Source organism: Anolis sagrei, chromosome 2, assembly GCF_037176765.1.
Source record: "Anolis sagrei isolate rAnoSag1 chromosome 2, rAnoSag1.mat, whole genome shotgun sequence".
NCBI classification, from domain to species: domain Eukaryota; kingdom Metazoa; phylum Chordata; class Lepidosauria; order Squamata; family Dactyloidae; genus Anolis; species Anolis sagrei.
Window position 1 is genome coordinate 5,810,503 of NC_090022.1, and position 24,355 is coordinate 5,834,857.

At 45.0% G+C, this 24,355-nt stretch overlaps 1 protein-coding gene across 1 annotated transcript in view; it reads left to right on the forward strand.

Moving 5' to 3' along the window:
• The window catches only part of LOC132765871 (deleted in malignant brain tumors 1 protein-like), a 74,135-nt gene that overhangs the window by 21,806 nt on the left and 27,974 nt on the right, over positions 1-24,355 (forward strand). The window contains exons 7-10 of the mRNA XM_067463260.1: positions 3,326-3,460; positions 3,560-3,781; positions 18,364-18,669; positions 21,659-21,961. Of these exons, the coding sequence (XP_067319361.1) occupies positions 3,326-3,460; positions 3,560-3,781; positions 18,364-18,669; positions 21,659-21,961 (966 nt within the window). The remainder of the gene's footprint in view (positions 1-3,325; positions 3,461-3,559; positions 3,782-18,363; positions 18,670-21,658; positions 21,962-24,355) is intronic.

The window sequence follows — 24,355 nt, forward strand, 5'->3', positions numbered from 1 at the left end:
ATACAAATTCAGCTTAAAAACAAACCTATAGAACCAATCTTGTTCATAACTCGGGCACTGCCTGTAGTATCTAGATCGAGTGAAGTCATGGTGTGTTCAGTTCTGGTCACCACAAGTAAAGAGAGACATTGCCAAGCTGGAACATGTCCAGACGAGGGTGACTAAAGTGATTAAAAGTCTGGAGACCATGTGGAGCAGTGTGCTGGTACAGCTGTACCAGTAGCTCCAATTCTGTTTGCTTTGCATTAAATGTTTGTTTGCAATCCCAGGCTTGGGATTTTGCAGCAGGGTGGCTTCCTGTTATAGTTTGCAATCATAGGGCAAGCCACCTGTCAATTATAGTTAGGTTCCCTGATCCCGCCCCTTTTTGAGTTTTGGAGGGAATAGGAGCCTTTTTGAGTCAGTTCTCACAGAGAACTGTGAGAACTGCCTTTCGCACAGGACATAAAACGAAGTAGCTCCTGTAGAAAGCTTCGTCTTCTACGGCTTGGCCGGGGAGATATACAGCCTATAGCCACAGCTTGGCTGAGGGACTTCAGCTGGCCATCACAGCAACCTGAACTCCTTCCTTTTCCCTGGAAGTCTACAAAGCTCTGCTTGGTAAGGGTCTCTCGCGGAAGCCATATGCAGTTGGTACCAGGTGCAGGGGCTCCACGCCAACAGAGGCAAGTACAGACTGCCCAGATTAGAAGTTAAGGATTTCCCCATTAGTTAGTTACACTTAAGAAGATAGTGCCTGTTCCCAGTGAACAAGATTGCAAGAGCCTATAGACTGTTAAGAAAGTTTTAAAGTACCTGTTTGTTTTCATCAATAAAGAACTTTGTTGGATTTACTTTAAGCAATCTAAAGACTCTGTTTGGGGGAATCTAAGGGCCTTTAATCTGAGGCAGCCCCGGCGTCCCGTTGGGCACACAGAATTTATGTCCTGTCTACAGTCATATACACAGGCCCAGCGTGCGACAGCACAAGCAGCTTAAAGAAATGGGTGAGAGGAGACAGGAGACATGTGAAAGGATGCCATAAGGAAGAGGGAACAGGTTTGTTTTCTGCTGCCCTGTAGATGAAGACTAGGAGCAATGGGTTCAAACTACAGGAAAGGAGATTCCGCCTGACCACCAGGAAAAACTTTCTGACCTTAAGAGTTGAGCCCCTTCCACACAGCCAAATAAAATATCACATTATCGGCTTTGAACTGGAATATATGGCAGTGTGGACTCAAGTAACCAGTTCAAAGCAGATATTGTGGGATTTTCTGCCCTGGCATGCTGGGTTGTGTGGCTGTGTGGAAGGACCTTTGTTCAACAGTGGAACTCTCCGCTTAGGAGTGTAGTGCAAGCTCCCCCTCTGGAAGCTTTTAAACAGAGTCTGGATGGCCATCTGATTTTCCTTTTCCTGTATGTCGGGGGTAGGACTAGATGCCCAGTGCAATATCTTCCAACTCTATGAGTTTATGATTCTGTATCTCAGGATTTTCCTGCTCATTGAAGGTATTTAAAGCCCAACATTGGGAGGTGGAAAGCAGTGAAACTTCCCCAGGATTAAGCCAATGAGGAGACAGTCAAAACATGCAAGTAAAAGTTTTGTCAGTAAGCACATATATTGTAATTTCAGATGCATCCAGAGAGTGACTCTATAGCAGGCATGGGAAAACTTTGGCCCTCCAGATGTTTTGGACTTCACACCCAGAAATCCCCATCAGCTTCCCTGCTTTTAGGAATGATGGGAGTCCAAAACACCTGGAGGGCCAAAGTTTGCCTGCTATAGAGTCACACATTCTGGCAATATTTCTGAACTGCTCTCACCGTGTGATCATCCATGTTGTATCTTTGGTGAAGAAATGGTGAGAAGAAGTAACAGGAGTTCTGCCTATTTCAGATCCAAGAAAGTTCAGACTGGTGAATGGTTTCAGTCGCTGTTCTGGGATAATTGAAGTATTCCACAACCAGGAGTGGGGGACCCTGTGTAATGCCAAATGGGATCTGTATCATGCTCACGGTTTGTGCAAGGAATTTGGGTGTGGAGATATCATATCAGTTCCTTGGGGAGATGACTTTGGAAGAACAAACAGTCCTGTCTGGACACTCTCTTTCAACTGTAAAGGAACAGAAGATGCTCTCAGTGACTGTGACTATATTTATAAGAAAAACTGCTATAGGAGAGAAGGTGCTGCAGTTGTGTGCTCAGGTAATGTATGAGAATATATAGGCAATAGTACCACATATTCCCTTCAACTCCAGGCAGTCTTGGATGACACACATTTCCTCAACCCATTTCAATCTGGCTTCAGAGCAGAATACAGAGTTCAGACTGCTATGGCCATCTTAGTGAATGATCTCCATTTTGCCACTGACAAGGGGTGTGTGCTGCTGTTGGTGCTTCTAGATCTCTGAATGGCATTTGATATCAACAGTGGTATCTTTCTGGAACACCTAGTGATATAAGAATCAGAGGCACTGTTTTGCAGTGGTTCCTATTGTCCCTCACAAGTAGGGTCCAGATGGTGGTGCCTGGGGATAGCTGCTTTTCCGAGCTGTTATATGGCATCCCACAAGGGATTATTAACATTTACATGAAAGCACTGGGAGAAATCATCCAGAAGTATTCAGTGGGGTGCTGATAGACACTGATGACACCCAAATCTATTTCTCCATGCCTTCAAAAACAGTTTTAGCAAAGAATAGTATACCTCCTCTAAATGAATGGCTAGATTTGATCATAAGCTGGATGAAGAAAAACAAATTGAAACTGAACCCAGCTAACACAAAGGTGCACTAAGGGTCCTAACCTAAGATTGCAGATGTTTCACCCAATTCTGGATGGAGCCCCACTCCCACTGAAAGACTGTGTTCACAGTTTGGGAGTGCTCCAGAATCATCTCTCCAAGGGCAGCCCAAGGAGATGCAATGGTCATGAGTGCTGCTTACTACCAGCTCCATCTGTTTTGCCAGCTAGATCCCTTCCTAGACCTTAAGATAGTTGCATCCTTCCATCCTTATGAGATGCCCAGTGGCAGTTGGTTTGGGAGTGGGCCATAGTTCGTCAGGGAATGGAGTCCTGGGGCAGTCTACTGAGGCTATCCTATCAAAATTAATTTAAAATAATTATATTTCTGTATCCAGAATATTCAAGGATGGCATTGTGCCTGCATTGTAATGCCAGTCACCTTCTTCCCCTTCACCCGTGACCTGTGGACTTGCACTGGGGCAGACCATGCCTACCTTGTCTTAACAGGACATTGGTGGGAGAGAGAGGGGAACCTGGAGACAGGGCATCACTGAACCATGCTCCATGTCAAAGTCTTTGATGAGGCCCACACTTCCGCAGAGATCACAGAGGCCACCAAGAGCATGGTAGAAGCGTGGCTTCCCAAGATGCGACAGCTCACAGTCAGGCCTGCTTTTGTTGTGTTCGATTCCGGGGCAAATGTGGTGCAGGCAGTCAGAGACATGGGGTTTACAGGTGTGTCGTGTCTGGAACACAGACTTCACATCACGGTGCAGACTAGGCCTGTCCTTGGGGCAAAAGGAGCTTCACAGGCTGTCTAACAACATTCTGCAGATCAGACAGCTGGTCGAACAGTGCCGCAAATTATCGGGCTACTTCCACCACAATGGTGGAACAGCGTCAATGGTGGAAGAATTCTGAGGAAGAAGCAGGCCAAGCTGGGAGTCCCCAAACACAAACTCCTTCAGGATGTCAGCACCCGTTGGAACTCCAGCTTTCTCATGCTACAATGGTCAGTGGAGCAGCAGAAAGTCATCGCTGCCCTGTCCCTTGACAGTAACTGCCACAACATGTGCCACCTGTCAAAGATGCAAAGAGACATCATGCCCAGCTGGTCCCAGTGCTCCATCCCTTCCTTGAGGCTACTAAGGCCATTAATGTGGAAGCAGCCCTGCAGAGCCTGGTGGTTATTCTGGTGGTGAGGGCAAGCCCACCCGAGGCCCCTGCTTTCCAGCTGATCTGACCAGCTGCAGAGAGTTCCACAGTTCCTGGATGCCCCGTTGGGCCAACTTAAATGAAATGTGCCCCAGCAGCAGCCTCAACCAAGGACTCTCTCCAGCCTCATGCTTTTGCTTTTCTCCCCAGCCCAAACCTTGTAACTAACCCCTAGTAAAGACTAATTGAATTGTAACCTTCACCTCTCCGTAGTGATACATTGTGTCTATTTCTTGACTCAAAGGTATCTAATGTACCTGCTAGTGTACCGTCCACCTCGCTGCACTACAGTCTCCCTACCTGAGCTAGCAGGGGTGGTCTCGAGCCTGGCACTGGAGTCTCAATGGCTCCTTGTGCTGGGGGACTTCAATGTCCATGCAGAGGCGACCCTCTCAGGAGCGGCTCAGGACTTCATGTCTGCCATGGCAACCATGGGGCTGTCCCAACAAGTATCTAGCCCCACCCACTGTGCTGGACATACATTGGACTTGGTTTTCTGCCAGGGATGGGAGGAAGGTGGCGGTGTGGAGGAGTTGACCATCTCTCCGTTGCCATGGACCGACCACTTCCTGGTCAGATTTAGGCTCACTGCGCCCCCTAACCTCCGCAGAGGTGGAGGACCCATTAAGTTGGTCCGCCCCAGGAGGCTAATGGATCCAGATGGATTCCTGATGGCTCTTGGGGATTTTCCCGCCACCTCGGTAGGTGTTCCTGTTGATGCCTTGGTTGCTCTCTGGAATGGGGAGATGACTAGGGCAATTGACCCGATCGCTCCGGAACGTCCCCTCTCAAGTAGCCGAGCTAAACCAGCTCCTTGGTTCACTGAGGAGCTGGCAGCGATGAAGCGAAGGAAGAGGGAACTAGAGAGTGTGTGGCGATCGGATCCGAGCGAGCCAAGTCGAACACGGTTTGTGTCCTTTTTAAGGGCATATGCCGCGGCAATAAAAGCCGCAAAGAAAACTTTCTTTGCGGCCACTATTGCGTCTGCAAAGAACCGTCCGGCTGAGTTGTTCCGGATTGTCAGAGGCCTTTTAAACCCCGCCACCTTGGACGGGAGCCCTGACAACTCGGCAGCTCGCTGCGAAGCTTTTGCTCGGTTCTTTGCAGACAAAGTCGCTTTGATCCGTTCTGGTCTGGACACCATATTAAGGGCAGTCTCTGAGGATGTAACACGAGCACCTGCTTGTCCTATTTTGATGGATTCATTTCAATTGGTGAAACCCGAGGATGTGGACAAGATACTTGGAGGAATGAGGCCTACCACGTCCATCCTAGACCCCTGCCCATCCTGGCTTCTAAAGGAGGCCAGAGGGGGATTGGCTGAGTGGGTTGAGGTGGTGGTTAACACCTCCCTTCGGGAAGGCAGAATTCCAGCGAGCTTAAAACAAGCTATAATAAAACCGCTGTTGAAAAAACCATCATTGGCTCCCACTAAATTTGACAACTTTCGGCCAGTTTCCAATCTTCCCTTTTTGGGCAAAGTCCTGGAACGCGTGGTGGCCTCACAACTCCAGGTATTCTTGGGAGACACGGATTATCTGGATTCAGCACAGTCTGGTTTCAGACCGGGACATGGAACCGAGACAGTCTTGGTCGCCTTAGTGGATGATCTGCGCCGGGAGCTCGACAGGGGGAGTGTGTCCCTGTTGGTGCTGCTAGACCTCTCAGCGGCCTTCGATACCGTCGACCACGGTATCCTTCTGAAGCGCCTTGCAGGGATGGGGCTCGGGGGTACTGTTTTACAGTGGCTCCGGGCATTCCTGGAGGGTCGCTCCCAGAAGGTGTTATTGGGGGACACCTGTTCAACCCCACATCCTTTGTCGTGTGGGGTTCCTCAGGGCTCAGTACTGTCCCCCATGCTGTTTAACATCTACATGAAGCCGCTGGGTGAGATCATCCGGAGTTTCGGGGTACGGTGTCATCTCTATGCGGATGATGTCCAACTCTGTCACTCCTTCCCACCTGCTACTAAGGAGGCTGTCGAGGTCCTGAACCGGTGCCTGGCCGCTGTAACGGTCTGGATAAGGGCGAACAAATTGAAATTGAATCGAGACAAGACAGAGGTACTCCTGGTCAGTCGCAAGGCCGAACAGGGTATAGGGTTACAGTCTGTGCTGGATGGGGTTGCACTCCCCTTGAAGGCGCAGGTTCGCAGCTTGGGTGTGATCCTGGATTCATCACTGAGCCTGGAGCCCCAGGTCTCGGCGGTGACCAGGGGAGCATTTGCACAGCTTAGGCTCGTGCGCCAGCTGCGCCCGTATCTTGGGAAGTCTGACTTGGCCACGGTAGTCCACGCTCTGGTTACATCCCGTTTAGACTACTGCAACGCTCTCTACGTGGGGTTGCCTTTGAAGACGGCCCGGAAGCTCCAACTGGTCCAACGTGCGGCAGCCATGATACTAACAGGAGCAGGACGCAGGGAGCATACAACTCCCCTGCTGTACCAGCTCCACTGGCTGCCGATCTGCTATCGGGCTCAATTCAAGGTGCTGGCATTGGCCTATAAAGCCCTAAACGGTTCCGGCCCAAGATACCTAACTGACCGCCTCTCGGCCTATGAGCCTACAAGGACTTTGAGATCTTCCGGGGAGGCCCTACTCTCGATCCCGCCTGCGTCACAGGCACGGCTGGCGGGGACGAGAGATAGGGCCTTCTCGGTGGTGGCTCCTCGGCTGTGGAACACCCTTCCCATGGACATCAGGCTAGCCCCCTCCCTGTTGATTTTCCGCAGGAAGCTAAAGACCTGGCTGTTTAAGAAGGCATTTGATCAAGAAGTGCAATGACTGGAGATTTGACCATAGGAATGGAACAACGGAAATGATATCGGATTGTGGGCTTGACGATGAGACGATTCGGAATGTAGTAGTAATTTTGTAGTATTGTTGATGTTGATAAGATGTTTTGATAATGATGATTGTGGATATCTTGCACTATGTTTTGTAATTTGCACCTGTTTTTATGTTGTACACCGCAATGAGCCACCCTTGGGCTGAGAATTGCGGTATATAAGAGCAGTAAATAAATAAATAAATAAATAAATAAATAATGCATGAATGTATCCTTTTCCAAGCCGCGGGCAGCTGCCAGCTTGCCCAGGATGCCTTCCAGGTGTCCCAGGGAGGCCGAAACCGCGTTTCTTTAAACCGCAGATACGGAAACCCCTCGGGCCCCCGTATCCACGAGTTTACCAAATGACTCCAATTTGATGCCATATTTTTCCTAACCAAATTCCAACACTAACTGCTATCTCACTTTTTGTATTTCGGACTCCTACACTCTGGAAAAAACCATTTTGTTTTAAGAATATATTTTAATAAGAAACAGCTGATTGTCAAACTGGGCTTCCCATTGCTGCATTGCTCCCGCCGACGCTTCTTTGTTCTTTTGGAACCCCAGGACCCAGGGGACTTGATGTGGCCCTCAGGAAGTGAATCTGCCACCCTCGCTCCAGACCTCGGAGGGAATTGTAGTTCTTTTTGGACCATAGGGCAAGCTTCAGCCCCCAGTGATGCAGGACCCCACACTCTGGCTCAGTGGACTTACCAAATCACATCTTATGATCCAAAGGCCCTTTTCTGCCCCTTTAAGGACTTTCTTGTGTCGACATAGGTTTTTCTTCCCTTTATGAACTCTCATATAAATATTATGAACTATGGACATATACTGAGCCATGATCGAGGCTCTCATCGATTTCTCTATGGAACTCTGGTGAGTGGGATAATTTCCTACATTATGATTACTATATTTTTCCCTTATGTATCTGACCCTTGCCTGACCCTTCTGTCCTATTCCCCTTATAAAATGTATAAAAATCAGTGACCCTGGAAGGAGGAAATCTCCTGTTTGAAAAGAACTTTGTCAAAGGACAGATTTGCATGGACAATACAATGGCCTTTGACCCTGGAGCTCAGAGTCTGACCCCCCATCAGAAGGTGCCCACTTGGCATAGAATCATAGAATCATAGAATCAAAGCGTTGGAAGAGACCTCATGGGCCATCCAGTCCAACCCCATTCTACCAAGAAGCAGGAATATTGCATTCAAATCACCCCTGACAGATGGCCATCCAGCCTCTGTTTAAAAGCTTCCAAGGAAGGAGCCTCCACCACACTGTGGGGCAGAGAGTTCCACTGCTGAACGGCTCTCACAGTCAGGAAGTTCTTCCTAATGTTCAGATGGAATCTCCTCTCTTGTAGTTTGAAGTCATTGTTCCACGTCCTAGTCTGCAAGGAAGCAGAAAACAAGTTTGCTCCCTCCTCCTCCCTGTGGCATCCTCTCACATATTTATTAGGGCTGGGCGGTGTCGTTTCGTAAATTCGTAATTCGTTAAAAATTCGTTATTTTTTTTATAACGAAGCGATAACGAACCATTCTGGAGCAACTTAAAAACAAAACGAATTTTTAAATTCGTTTCGTAATTGTTTCGGATTCATTTTGTATTCATTTCGTTATCGTTTTGAAATCGTTTCGTTATTATTTCTGCATGTCTGGGGCAAGTTTTATAGTTGTTTTTTGTTTAATTAGTGAAAAAAAATTATACATATCACACCAACAGTCAACAACAGAGGGAGAGAGAAGCTTCAGAAGTTCCCCCTGTCCCATTTGGAGGTTTTTTAGCGTATTGCACGGTCGCGTACGCCATTAACGAATCGATTAGTTATTGTTTCGAAATTGTTTCGTTATTGTTTTGTATTGTTTTGCAATTTACGAAATTTCGTAAATATCGAACCTTTTAAAATAAAAATTTCGGAATTCTTTTAAAAATCGAAACGCAAAACCCCCCAAAAAAGAATCGATTTTAGAAACAAATTTTTCCGTGGTTGCCCAGCCCTAATATTTATACATGGCTATCATATCTCCTCTCAGCCTTCTCTTCTTCAGGCTAAACATGCCCAGTTCTCTAAGCCGCTCCTCGTAGGGCTTGTTCTCCAGACCCTTGATCATTTTAGTCGCCCTCCTCTGGACACATTCCAGCTTGTCAATATCTCTCTTGAATTGTGGTGCCCAGAATTGGACACAATATTCCAGGTGTGGTCTAACCAAAGCGGAATAGAGCATGGGGAGCATTACCTCCCTAGATCTAGACACTAGGCTCCTATTGATGCAGGCCAACATCCCATTGGCTTTTTTTGCCGCCACATCACATTGTTGGCTCATGTTTAACTTGTTGTCCACGAGGACTCCAAGATCTTTTTCACACGTACTGCTCTCAAGCCAGGCATTGTCCCCCATTCTGTATCTTTGCATTTTGTTTTTCCTGCCAAAGTGGAGTATCTTCCATTTCTCACTGTTGAACTTCATTTCGTTAGTTTTGGCCCATCTCTCTAATCTGTCAAGATCGTTTTGAATCCTGCTCCTGTTCTCTGGAGTATGGCTATTCCTCCCAATTTGTCGTCTGCAAACTTGATGATCATGCCTTCTAACTCTTCATCTAAGTCATTAATAAATATGTTGAACAGGACCGGGCCCAGGACAGAACCCTGCGGCACTCCACTTGTCACTTCTTTCCAAGATGAAAAGGAAGCATTGGTGAGCACCCTCTGGGTTCGTCCATTTAACCAATTACAGATCCACCTCACCGTAGTTTTGCCTAGCCCACATTGGACTAGTTTCCTTGCCAGAAGGTCATGGGGGACCTTGTCAAAGAAGGCCTTCCTGAAATCCAGGTACGCCACATCCACGGCATTCCCTGCATCTAGCCAGCTTGTAACTCTATTGAAAAAAGAGATCAGATTAGTCTGGCATGACTTGTTTCTGATAAATCCATGTTGACTATTAGCGATGACCGCATTTGTTTCTAAGTGCTTGCAGACCACTTCCTTAACAATCTTTTCCAGAAGCTTGCCTAGTATCGACGTGAGGCTGACCGGACGGTAGTTGTTTGGGTCATCCTTTTTTCCCTTCTTGAAGATTGGGACCACATTGGCCCTCCTCCAATCTGCTGGAACGTCTCCCATTCTCCAAGAACTCTCAAAGATGATTGCCAATGGTTCCGAAATGACTTCCGCTAGTTCCTTCAGTACTCTTGGGTGTAGTTGATCTGGCCCTGGGGACTTGAACTCATTTAGAGCGGCCAGGTATTCCTGGACGACTTGTTTCCCAATTTGGGGTTGGATGTCCTCCAATCCCTCATCCACTCTATTTTGCTGAGGTTGAAGATGACTTTCTTTTTGTGAGAAGACCGAGGCAAAGAAGGCATTAAGTAGTTCTGCCTTTTCCCTATCCCCTGTCAGCATTGCCCCATCTTCTCCTCGAAGAGGTTCTATCGCCTCCTTGTTTTTCCTTTTTCTACTGACATAAGAAAAGAAGCCCTTTTTATTGTTTTTAATGTCCCTGGCAAGCCTGTGCTCGTTTTGTGCTTTAGTCTTGCGGACCTTTTCCCTACAGGTGTTGGCTATTTGTTTGAATTCTTCTTTGGTGATTTCTCCCTTTTTCCACTTCTTGTGCATGTCTCTTTTGTGTCTTAGCACAGTTAGAAGTTCTTTGGACATCCATTCTGGCTTCTTTGCACTCGTCCTATTTTTTTTCTTTGTTGGCACGGTTTGCAATTGCACCTTGAGTATTTCACTCTTGAGAAATTCCCATCCATCCGTAACTCCCTTGTCTTTTAGTATCTGTGTCCACGGAATGCTGCTCAGCGTTTCCTTCATTTTTCGGAAATCAGCTCTCCTAAAGTCCAAAATGTGGGTTTGACTTGTCTTAGTTTCGGCCTTCCTTTGTACCTCAAATTGCAGGAGCACATGGTCACTTGCCCCTAAGGATCCTACCACTTCAACCGCATCGATCAGGTCCTCCGCATTTGTTAGGATGAAATCAAGAGTAGCCAATCCTCTTGTTGCCTCTTCTACCTTCTGCACCATGAAACTGTCTGCAAGGCAAGCGAGGAATTTGTTGGACTTTGTACTCTTGGCCGGGTTTGTTTTACAGCAAATATCAGGATAGTTGAAATTGCCCATGACTACTACATCTCTTCTCTGTGCCTGTTTGGTCAACTGTTGGCAGAAGACTGCATCAAGTTCCTCCTCCTGGCTTGGGGATCTGTAGTAGACGCCTACAACTACATCTTTTTGAGTCCCAGTTCCCTTGATTCTTATCCAGATGCTTTCAAGCTGGTTTCCCGGATTGCTGTCTTGCATCTCTTCTGCAGCATAAGAATTTTTGACATATAAGGCTACTCCGCCTCCTCTCCCCTTTGTTCGGTTTCTGTGAAAGAGATTATAGCCCTCGATGTCTACATTCCAGCGATAGGAGTCATCCCACCAGGTTTCAGTGATGCCTATGATATCATATTTGTGGTGTTGTGCTAAAAGTTGGAGTTCGTCTTGTTTGCATAAGCAATCATATTTCAACAGGACAAAGGGCTTTCAGAAAGCCACACTTTGTCCTGATCTGTTTGCTCATTCAAACTTCTCTCAGCCGAAACTCCAGCCAAGATTGCCTCATTGTTTCCATATCCTGGCTCAAAGAAAATCCGGATTTTGGCTAGCTTGCCAGACCTCAACGTTGATTGCCACCCATCAAGACAATAAGCTAGTCGGCTAGAAGGCCCCTGAGGACTCGTCGGCCATTTAGACACCACATAATTCCATAATCCACTCAAGAATTCATTGTTTCCCTCTCGTCCCGCCTCACTCTCTCCTGATTGGCCAGGAAGCCGAGGTGGCAGAAGCTCATCTATTGGCTAAGGTGCTCAGGAGGCAGCCAAGCCTCCTCCAAGCTGTAGAGCGCCAGCCAATCATCGCTGAGCCGACAGAGGGATGGGGAGCGGGAAATTCAAATCTGACAGCTCTGTTTTATGTATAAAAAGGCTTTATTTTGTGTACACTGTATGCTTTGCTTGACGAATTATTGCGGCTTTTCATCCTTTCCAGCTGGATTGCAATAAAATCAACTCGGTGGCGCTTCCTTCAGCTTTGGTGAGATTCTTTTTGGGAACTTAGGGAAATTTTAAAACTGCGGCTTTTCCTTTCTTTTGCTCATCAAAATAGCGAGCCCTCTTTGGTGGGTCCATAGGGTCTCTCCTTCCAGGGCAAGACCCTTCTAAATTCCTCCACGACTTCAGTGGTGGGGATAAAGGAACATCTGGAAGGGCTGGTGGGGTGCTGCAGCACTCTAAGCAGCAACAGAGAGTGGCCATATCTGATGGTGACCAACACCTGACCCCACAAGTCCAGGAGGTGGTGAATCACTTGTCAAAATCTGTAGCCAGATGCCTCAACCCCTTCATGTCAAGTATGGAGCACATGTTGACTGCTATGTGCAATCCACAACTGAACATGGGATTCTGCAGCTCAAACAATGTGGAGGAATGGAAAGTCAAGCTCTTGTAAGCTGTGAAGAACACTCACCAAGTGCAAACAACGAGGGGAGGGAGGGATTGCAATGTGATCACCACCTTGCACCGCAAACATCTTGGAGAATGAATCCCTTTCTATATCTCCAACTCAGAGCATGAGCACCAGTGTTGCAGCTGGGGAGGCCAGCACCAGTGGGACTCTGAGAACAGGCTCTATGCCAGGATAGTTGCCAGGAAGTTTTGGCTCAGGACCAGGAGCAGCAGCCAGAAAGACAGACCCAGCTACTTCTGTACAGCAGTACTTGGAAGAGCCTTTGGAGGATCTGTCCTGTGACTGTTGTCCTACTGGGCATCCCACAACCAGAGGTGGTCAGATCTGGCTATTGTGGCCAGGAAGTACCTCACCTTCCGACATACCAGTGTGGCAAGTGAGAGGTTGTTCAGCATGGCCAGATATGTAGCCACTGCTCAACGCAGCCAGCTGAACCTTGAAACAACGGAAAGGCTGTTGTTCCTTAAAACCAATCTCTAACTCCTGGGGTTCCCAGACTTTGATTGAGTCAGTTGTCAGAAAGAAATAAGCACAAGACTTCTAATTTTTGGTATCTCACCCTACTTCCACTTTTGGAGTTGGGGTAGATTCCAACAGATAAACATTACTGGCCTTGATGGCAACATATGCATACACCAAGCACAACTGAAATACGTAGACCCATTATAACAGAGACCCTACAATTTTATAATCATCATGACATGACCAACATTCAAATCTAACATATGTAACGGTGGCCACTGCACATGCCATGTCATTAGTGAGTGTTTGGAAGAAAATAGCTTTGGAATTCTATATAAATAAAAATAGCTTTTCTGTTATAGTTACAAGAAAGCTCTTTGACTTCTCTTTTTTTGTATAAATGTTATTGTAATATATGAGGGGGGGGGGACACACAACAAAACACAAGATTAGCCTCCTTTTCTTGACTTCATTTTGCCTTCTCACAGAATCGCAACCTTGTAGGAACAGTAAAATAATGTTCACACTCTTCTCCATTTTTAAAGGAGCTCCACCAATTGTGAGGGAGTTTTGCAGTGAAGACAAAACCACCAAGTCTCCCACATTCTTGCTGTTTCAGCTTTGAGTCCTTGGTGGGGACAAGAAACAGGGCCTTCTTAGTGGTGGCTCCTTGACTGGAGTTCTCTTCCCAGTGAGATTAGATCAGCACCCTCCCTCTTGGAATTTAGAAAGATAACAAAGACATGGTTATGGAACCAAACTTTTAAGTAGTAAAGTAACGCAGTATAAGAAGCAAATACGGGATATGTGCAATCGACATTGGAATGGCCCAGTCTCCGTGCTTGGATCGTGTGATTTTAATATGTTTATTTGATTTTTAATTCTTATATTTCATGTTTTAAATGTTCCTTTTTCTCATCTTATAGTGAATTGTCATTGATTTTATGCTTAGTTATATGGTGTTAATCTATTATTTGGTTTACATGTGCAAGGCTTTGAATTTTGTCATTATTTCTGTGTAAACCACTTTGAGTCCCCCCGGGGGTGAGAAAAGCGGTATATAAATACTATAAATAAATGAATTCCCCATCCCTCCCTTTTCCCTTTGTGGGGGATTGAGTTGTTGCCTTGGCAGGCTCTGGCTGCTTCCACCGTCCGTCCTGGGGGTCTTTTGTCCCTATTGATGGTATTGTTTCTTCTTTTATTTGTATCCTGGTTATCCCCTTCCATTTATGTCTCTGGCCACAACTGAGTGAAATACTTCAAAATATGGAAATGGGGAGTTGCTTGCTACTCTGAATGTTATAATATGACAGGTTCTAGGCTTGGGCGATCAAGAAAAAAATTGGTTCTAAACTCATTTCATATCTAGGGGGCTCCCGCGTTTCTAATGTGATAGGATTTCCGAAATTTCTAATTTTAAAATTTCAATATTTATGAAATTTCGTAAATATACGAATTGATTCGTTAATGGCGGACACGATTGCGCAATATGCACAATATGCAAAAAAACCCCTCCAAACGGGACAGGGGGAACTTCTGAAGCTTCCCTCTCCCTCTGTTGTTGACTGTGATAAAACTAACAACTAACCAAAACCAAACTCCAGTCTTTAAAATGCTTTGAAACCCAGCTAAACGTCTTCTTCCTTTATTATTATTATTATTATTATTATTATTATTATTATTATTATTAGGGGTGCTTTAATTTGATATTCCCAGCATGAAGGCAGAAGGGGGTTTGTTGTTGTTGTTGTTGTTGTTGTTATTATTATTATTATTAAGAATGAGATGTGTGGTCCATCCAAAACCAATCCGAAGTCAGAATGGAAGAGTCAGCACTCACACAAATCCAGTCCTTAAAACGCTTTAAAATGGCTTGTCTAAACCCAGCTAAACGTCTTCTTCCTGGCCCAATAGTTTAAAATTATTATTATTATTATTATTATTATTATTATTATTATTATTAAGAATGGATGGCCATCTGTCAGGGGTGCTTTAATTTGATATTCCCAGCATGAAGGCAGAAGGGGGTTTGTTGTTGTTGTTATTATTATTATTAAGAATGAGATGTGTGGTCCATCCAAAACCAATCCGAAGTCAGAATGGAGGAGTCAGCACTCACACAAATCCAGTCCTTAAAACGCTTTAAAATGGCTTGTCTAAACCCAGCTAAATGTCTTCTTCCTGGCCCAACAGTTTAATATTATTATTATTATTATTATTATTATTATTATTATTAAGAATGGATGACCATCTGTCAGGGGCGCTTTAATTTGATATTCCCAGCATGAAGGCAGAAGGGGGTTTGTTGTTGTTGTTGTTGTTGTTGTTATTATTATTATTAAGAATGAGAATTGTGGTCCATCCAAAACCAATCCAAAGTCAGAATGGAGGAGGCAGCACTCACACGAATCCAGTCCTTAAAACGCTTTAAAATGGCTTGTCTAAACCCAGCTAAACGTCTTCTTCCTGGCCTAATAGTTTAAAATAATAATAATAATAATAATAATAATAATAATTATTATTATTATTATTATTAAGAACGGGGTTTGTTGTTATTATTATTATATAATAATAATAATAATAATAATAATAATAATAATAATAATAACAACAACAACAACAACAAACCCCCTTCTACCTTCATGCTGGGAATATCAAATTAAAGCACCCCTGACAGGTGGCCATCCATTCTTAATAATAATAATAATAGTTTTAACCCCTGACCAAGAAGGCAGGAGGTTAGGCAGGCAACAGGCAGGTCTCTGTGAGTGCTGCACTGCTGTGTCCTCTTTGCCCAATGCAGGCCAGAGTGAGGAACGAGGTGAGGTGATCAGCAGGAGGAGAGGGGAAATTGATCCGCTTAAGCGGAGGCCAGGGACCCGGAAGTGGGGCAAATGCTGACAGCTTGCAACCAGGGAGAGGGGAGGGAAACTGAGAGTTTTTAAAACTTGCACCAGACATCTGAAATAATTACGAAAAATGGGGAAATTGTTTCAATTCTTAATTACTTCTCACACTATTCCTGCATGGCTCGATATTGGATCGTAAGCTAATTTAAATACGAATTAATAACGAGTAACAAAAATAACGATCTGGATCGCCCAAGCCTAACATGTTCAATCTACCTTGGCATGTGGCAGTGACCATTGTGGTGTTGTCCTCCTCTTCCCCATCCCTCCCCATTCCTTCTGTGGGGCAAAGAGTGGTTGCCTTCGCAGGCTTTGGCTGCCCGCGGAGCAGGGCAGCCTGGGCCCCACCCCACCTTTGGACCCCTTCCGTCCTGGGGACTTTTATCCTTACTGAAGGTTTTGTTTCTCCTTTTATTTGTGTCAGCAGGGTGGAATGCTGGCCAACAGTGGCCAGCTAAAAAGGCACCCCACCCCAGACCCTCGGCCTTCCCCAGGGGTCCCCTCCTTCTACCTTCCTCCTCTTTTCTTTCTAGAGAGACATCTTTCCCCTCCTGGAGGGGTGGGTGCCTCTGGCTGGCCACTGGAAGACACCGTTCCAGACCCCTGGTTGTCCCCGAGGTCCCTTCCTTATGCCCCTCTCTTTCCCCTTTTCTTCTGTAGGGGCTTGATTGTCTCTTGGAGGGGCCGTGTTGTCAGTGGGTGGTCTCTCCCTTTGTGGTGTCCTGATCTTCATTTTGACCAAGCTGACAGGCATGGGCTGATTTGATTGAGATCAGTGCTGAGTTCGTGCAGTCACTGTCACTCAGGAATCTTGTTCTTGCAGAAGGCTACCACCATGCAGGGCTCCTATAGTGGTTTCCTGCCCTTCATTTTCAGCTGGCTCTGGCTCACATGCATGGCCTGATTTAGGTCAGTCAAGACTACGTTTGCATTCTTCATGCAGCCACTGAGGATGTGAATCTTGTTCCTGCAGAAGGCTGAAGTCAAACCACCATGCCGGTCTGTATTGGCGGTGGGTGGTCCCCCCTAGTGGTCATGTGGCACACCCCATTGACACGCTGACAGGACAGCTCCTTCCACCCTGCCCCAGACCCTGTCATGTTCTTCCCTTCATTTTCTGATAGATCTAACATGTGGCTTGAATTGGGCCCCCTAAAAACAAAACAAGTTTAGAACCAAATTTTTCCGTGGTTACCCAAGCCTAATTTACAAATATTCAGAAGTTTTATAAAGTTCTGAATTTTTTTCAGAAAAATTCAGAAATAACCCTAAAAATGAAGCACCAGCATCCCTTACTTTTGAACACAGTTTAGAACCGTATTTTTATTGCACATGCCTAGTAAGTGAAAGTGGGCCTATAGTGAAAAAAGTGAAAAACTTTATAAGTAATTAGAAATATACTGTTTCAATCCACTGTAAAGAGATTGAAAAGATACAACTCCTGAAAGGACACATGGCAGTTCCTTGAGCTGAGTTTGAACTACCTGCCATTTGCTGGCTGACAAATAAAGATTTCTTCAGGTGCTTGTGAGGTCACAACCTCTGAGGATGCTTGCCATAGATGCAGGCGAAACGTCAGGAGAAATGCCTCTAGAACATAGCTCTATAGCCCGAAAAAACCCACAAGAACCTAGTGATTCCAGCCATGAAAGCCTTAGACAATACAAAGATTTCTTCTTTAAGACTCAACTCCTCTGTATTGTCTCCCCACCACCCTTTTGGAGAAGAGTTTCATATGATTTTTTGTCACTTTATCATGTGCTTACATTCAAAAAATCAAGTGGGAGGACCCAGCCTGGAAATGTAGCTTAATCCAGTTTTCTGTTTCACCATTTTTTATTTACTCTATTTATATACCGTCTTTCTCAGCCAGTTGGCGACTCAAGGTGGTATATAAACAGAAATGCAAGGTTTTATAAAACAACAAAAGAAATGCATTCCAGGCTTTTGCTCCTGGAAGCAGACAAACAGGGTTTTCCAGGTAAACAAAGAAGGGTCCTCAGGAAGTCCATTGAGGGGGCTGCAGTGGGGCAGTTGAGAGCTATTGTCTATCAGTTGTTGTATCTTTTGCCTGAGGCTGAGAAGCATTCTTGAGTGATGGCTCTTGAGCCAAGAAGAAAAATAGAGCATGTTTCATAAATTTATAGAAATAAAAGTGGAATAAAATATAGTTTATGGTAAAGAAGATAGATGGGGAGAGAGAAGAGTCTGGGGGTGATGGGGCTACATACAAAAGAGAGGACACCAGTTTATTGCATTCTGGCTTGTTGCCCTTGGAAAACTACAAATTCCTAACTATAAATCACTTTTTATTAGGTGGAGCCCCCGGTGGCTCACTGGGTTAAACCCTTGTGCCGGTAGGACTGAATACAACAGGTTGCAGGTTCAAATCTGGAGAGAGCACGGATGAGCTCCCGCTATCAGCTCCAGCTCCTCATGCGGGGACACGAGAGAAGCCTCCCACAAGAATGAGAATACATCAAAACATCTGGGCGTCCCCTAGGCAATTGAAGACTACCAATTCTCTCACACCAGAAGCAACTTGCAGTTTCTCAAGTCGCTCCTGACATGACCAAAAAAAACCTTTTTTATTGGGAGTGGGGGTAGTTGTGTTCAATAACATAACCATGAAAAGATTATGATGAGATAATTCAAAATCAATTTTATAGCTTATTGCACAATTAACTCATTTTCCCCATCAGAGCTCCGCCTAGTAAATGGCCCCGATCGCTGTTCCGGGCATCTTGAGGTGTTACACAACCAGCAGTGGGGGACTGTGTGTGACAGTGGCTGGGATGCCCGTGATGCTCAAGTTGTGTGCCGGGAACTGAATTGTGGAGATGCCTCAACAGCATTTGGGAGAGTTCGCTATGGCCAAGGGTCTGGTCTGATTTGGCTGGAGAATGTGAACTGTACGGGAGAAGAAACATCTCTGGCTGCCTGTCCCAAAAGCCCTTGGGGAAAGCACAGCTGCAACCACAGCCAGGATGTGAGTGTAAAGTGCTCAGGTGAGTTTCTAGTACAGCAGGCAGCTAGAACAGGTAGAGCCAAAGCAAAATTCTGAGCATCGGGTTTTATAGTTAGTAAGTTGAATGCTTTCTCACAAGGAAAAGAAATTGTTGATGCACAGCATTATTTATTTATTTATTTATTATGTTTCTATACTGTCCTTCTCAGCCCGAGGGCGACTCAGAGCGGTTTACCCCTGAATGAATGATTGAAATTTATTAAGATCAACAAATCAGACAATCTGTATGCCTTAATATCTCTAGTCCTTTTTATTTCCCAATTCAGAGACTAGAAACCAAGGAGATTGAAATTCAATAGTTTAACTAAACGTTGATCCTTACTATCAAGACAAGACAAGATAGCGTGCAATAAAAATGCCATGTTTGATTGTCTTTGGATCATGGGTTTTATAGTCTTGAATTGATGCAAACATGCACATGTGCGCACATGAACTCAAGCAGCAATCAGGATTGGGCTAGGGAAGACCTCCCCCATTATCCTCCCTGATGAATACCTGTTGTCTCTATCTGTCTTCTCACACTCTATTCCCTCCTCATTGATGACGCAATAATAAATAATAATAAACTTTAGTTATACCCCGCTACCATCTCTCGAGGGACTCGGTGCGGCTTACATGAGGCCGAGCCCACAATACATCAATGATAAAGCAATAACAACAATTAATACAAACAATAAAATAAAACTCATAACAAAAAATAAACAAACAAAACCAAGCAGTAACACAACGACGTTTAAAACCAATGACTGGGCCAAATGTAATAATTAAAATTTAAGAATAGTGCTGAGTATGAACAGATGAAATATGAACTGGGATAGAGTTTTCAGAGAGGGATGGGGCGTGCAGACATTCCTAGACCAATAGTAAAGTGCATTTCGAGGGCGTATTGCTGGGAGTTTCCTTATTCTGGGAAGGCACACTGGAACAACCACGTTTTCAGCCTCCTCCTAAAGACTGCCAGGGTTGAGGCATGCCTGATATCCTTGGGGAGTGAGTTCCAGAGTCGAGGGGCCACCACCGAGAAAGCCCTCTCCCTCGTCCCCACCAATCGCGCCTGCAATGGAGGTGGGAGCGTGAGCAGGGCCTCTCCAGATGATCAAAGGGGTCGTGTGGGCTCGTACACAGAGATGCGGTCATGCATCTGATGTGTTTCAGGTTCCATGCCTTTTGTGTTCAGCCACCAAGACTACGTAGTCAGTGTGTTCTCTCTTAAGTCTTTGTGTGTAAGAGCTGAATACAGAATGTAGTTTTGAGTATTTCCTTTTGCTTTAATTTTTTTATTAAGATTTAGACAGTCTAGATCCCATTTTTCCTATCTATAAAACATAGTTCTTTGTGTTGTAATAAACTGTTTTTCACACTTTAAGGTAAGCCCTGCTGCTCATTGTTTTTAAGCTCAGGATTCCTCCAGTCACACAGTTTCCTCCTGCTGTGTGTGAGTAAGCTATTCTTCTGTGCTATGCTTTATCTTTTAAATGCTTCCTATTGGGAGGGGGGATTTCCATTACATTAATATCCCGAGGTAAATGAACAAAAATATTTGGGGTGGCTCTATGTTCTTAAAATGACCACTCAAACTCTTGGGGCAGCCTTGATGGCAAACATCTCCCCCCCCCCAAGTATTTATAGTTCGCCAAGGGCCGGACAATGGATTCTGTTGCTTCCTGACCCAGCGCACATAACTGGGTTCCTGTTTCCTCTTTGTGAACTCTCTGAATTATGCACTGGACTATGGACTCTGCTACTATCCAACCCAGCTCCCCCTTCAGCTCCAGCTCCTGCTTCAAGGAAGAACCGATCTTCTGTTGGCCAGCCCAGACCCTGGGCTGACCTCCACCTCCAAGCCTCTTCGCCCGGACTTTGGGATTTCCAGTTTTCCTTTTCTTTCTTTTTTATGAAATAAAAAGAATATTTTCTTACTGTAATGAACTGGGGTTGGGGTGGATTGTGGGTTGTTATAATATGAAATGCCTGTAAGTTAGTGATGCCTATGCCTTATGATTATGATATATGTAACCCTTATGAATTCCTCTGTATCCTCACCCCCTTGACCCTCTCCCCACAAAAACCGGCGTGACCAGGAACTGCCTGAGGAAAGAGCCCGAGCATCTTCCTCAATCACCCATTGATTGACTCATCAGCATGGACAATGCTGCTGATCCCCAACCCTAGCCCTCGGAGCAAGGCCAGCGAGGGAAGGGGGGTCAGCAGAGCCTCGGAAAAAGAGACTGATTAATTCACCCAGATATTGTTGACCCTCCGGGTGGTCCGATATCGATCTAGCCCATTCAAATCACTCGCCAGACCCATCAAGGACAGGAAAGCTCTTTGTTTACCAAATATCACCCTTTTTCCGCCCAAGACAAAGCCTGCATTCCAGCAGGCAGGAAATCCAAATCCCATCATCTTTCCCCTTTGTCTGCGGCCGTCCCGCCCTCCTCGCTCCTGATTGGCCCAAACTCAGAAGCGAGCGGAGGGCGCCCATTGGCCCTCCCGAGGCACAGGAATGTTCTGATTGGCTGAGAGCCGAGGCGGGCCGCCAAGCCTCCTCCCAGCTGTTCCAGCCTCAGCCAATCAGCGTCAAGCTGGCCGGCAAGAGGCGGCGGGAGTTTCAAACTGCTTTCTTTTGTCCTGTACTGTATAAAAATGCCTGGAAATTCTGTAAAACTATGCTTGCAGAGGAATGATTCCTGCAATGCATCTGATCTCAGCTGAATCACAATAAACGCTTCGGTCCCTGAACCTCTTCAGCCTCCGGTGGGATTAATCCTTAATATTTTTCGTTCTTTGGATTGGCTTTCGCTGGCTGCTCACCGAGGTTTAAAGACCCCTTTAGCGGTCTTCAGGGATCTCTCCCGCTGGGAGACCCTCCCAAAAAGAGCTCGATATCAGCCTCAATGTGAAAAGCCTTCTCCTACAGAGAGTGGATGAAGTTGGAAAATAACAAGCTTTCTTTTCTATCATTTCAGGTCAGATCAGATTGGTCAATGGTTCGAGTCCATGTTCTGGGAGACTGGAAATGTTTGGGGAGCAGCAGTGGAATACCATTTGTGGTGATGACTGGAATCTGGAGATGGCTGAATTTTTTTGTAGGACATTAAACTGTGGACGAGCCTTATCAACCCTGAGAGGATCCCACTTTGAAAGAAAATATAATTCCATCGAGTTATTCGATAATTCTTGCATCACAATAGGGGATTCTATTATACTCTGTGATTTAAGGGATCGGCGACCCTGTTTCTCTGGAGAAGCTGCTGGTGTGATTTGCTCAGGTAATGAGTCAGGGGGCCCTGTGACCAGGAAAGTTCACACATACTTACTACTGTAGCAACATAGTATTCTGTGGATTTTAAACTTTTCCTTTTATAATTTCCCTTTATTGAGGACTGTTTTCAGGCACTGCACAGGAAAGTTGCAAACTGACTAGAGGGCCTTCATCCATGAGACTTCTCTGGGCTCCATTTGGCCTCAGAATACTTTTTAGAAATAGTGAAAAGAGAGAGGGCTGGGGTGAAGTGTCCACAAAGAAACAGGAAGGGTGAGATTGGTTTGTAAGAATGTAAGAGAGGTGTGTGTGTGTGTGTGTGTAAGATAAGGTATAGGGGCTTAGTATGACCTGAAAGAGCAAAAGAAAGGAAAAGCAGTGGAGCAAGTGGACCTTGTACATTTAGATGTCAGGCAAAAGATAGTTTGGATGCGATCTTTGTGAGGAGTGATCCTGAAATGGTTAGGAAAAAGTCCCCAAAATAACAGAGCATTCAGAAACATAAACAGTTCACTGAGCAGTCAGCTCACATCAAGCGAAAGGGAAAGTGTTGTGGCTGTAAAAGAATGTTTAGCTTAGGAGGCAAAGATAATAAGAATAAGACTTTATTCATATTCCACCCCACCTCCCCGAGGGGACTGAAGATGCAGAGTTCAGTCCTTCAATTTTCAAAAAGGTTTATTTAAAAATGTAAGAACTACATTTCTTGATAGAAAAGAACTAGGTCTGAGCTTCTCTCAAACTCCATCTCTTCAGAGGCTTAAACAAGAGGAAGACCTCCAAACACTACATCTCTCCAAACACACAAAGCAGAGAGAGGTCCGCTTGCAAAGGCAGAAAACACAGAGGTCTTAAACAAAGGCATGCAACCTGAAAAGTATTTCTTTTACACCACCAATCAGGATTAGAGCAGAAAGAGAGAGAGAGAGCGCAAATAGAATGTCCAACTGACATTCAGGAGTTGTGGGGGGGGGGGGGGGAGAGATTCCCTCAGCCTCTTCTAAAGCCAACTGTTCCTTATTGAGGACTGAAGACTTGGGCAGTGTGGGGTTGAATTCCAACAGAAAAGTAGGCATCTAGATATGTTTACCTTGGATGACACATGACTAAGGGATAGTATGATAGCTATCACGAACTGTTAGCAGAGATGCCATGTAGAAGTTGGAACCAACCTGTCTGCTGCTCCTGGATTGGAAGATGAAGGAATTAATTCATCATAACAACATCAGATATTTGGTACTCACCTCTCTTCACTATAAGAATTAGGCCACAATATAGACAAAAAAAGACCATGACAATACATTTATTGAAATCATAAGACAAACATCAAATCTAATATAATGCAATCTTTTAAAAAAGACTTGGTAGATTTGCCAGAAATACAGGTTTAATTGTATTTTACATTCTGACAGCTTGTTCAGCTTCTGGGACCCTTCAGGCAGGTCATTCCACAGTCAAGGGGCAGCCATTGAAAAGCCCTGTAGGAGATAGTTGCCAGTTGGCTCCTGACTCGTTGGAGTAAATGTCTGCCCATATAGTGTACCTAAGTCTCCAAGGTGGATTGTATGGGATGAGGCAATCCTGTAGGCAACCTAAACATAAGCCATGTGGGACTTCAAAGGTAAGAATTAGGCATGTGCGATCCATTAAAAAGTGGTTCTAAAGTAGTTACAAAACCAGCAGGCACTGGCACTTTGTTTCTAAAGTGTTTCTGATGTGGTGAAAATTTTGGAACTCTAATGAGCCTAATGAAATTTCTTTTTTCTTTTTCTTTTTCTTTTTTTTTTTTTTTTGTTAATGGTGGTTGCACATGCCCAATAAGGAAAACATCGCTGTCAGTGGGGAAAATTCAGGGGCTTCTCTCTCCCTCATTTTGAGCTATCATGATGAATCTTGCTACAGTGGTATAACACATTCCCACCAGATTTCAGATCATTTTGCTAATCCACTGATGTTTAGGGATTTTTTAAATTAAAAACTTGCCTCCTTGAATTTTTAGAGAATGACACAAGGTAACAGGGGATCATCCCCCCCCCCCCCCCCATTTTCAGAAATATTAATACATCTACCGATATATGGTAATTTTTTAAATGACAAAATGTTTTTTTAAAGCTATAACATTGAATGTCTCTCATATTAACCAATAGAAGAAACCAATACCAAGCAATTCCTCATTTTCATAGAACTCTAGAGTTGGAGGGGACCCCCCAAGAGCCATCTAGTCCAACTTCCTTCTTGTAGGCAAAAGAGCACCATCCAAAATCTCCTGAATATCCCTCTAAATTAAGTAATAAATTATATCAATATGCCTCTAAATAAGTATTTCCCAACCTTTTTGGGGGGAAATCTCTCTCCATTCGTTCTCCCTATCACTTAGCCTGCCTGTCGCTCACTACCCTCC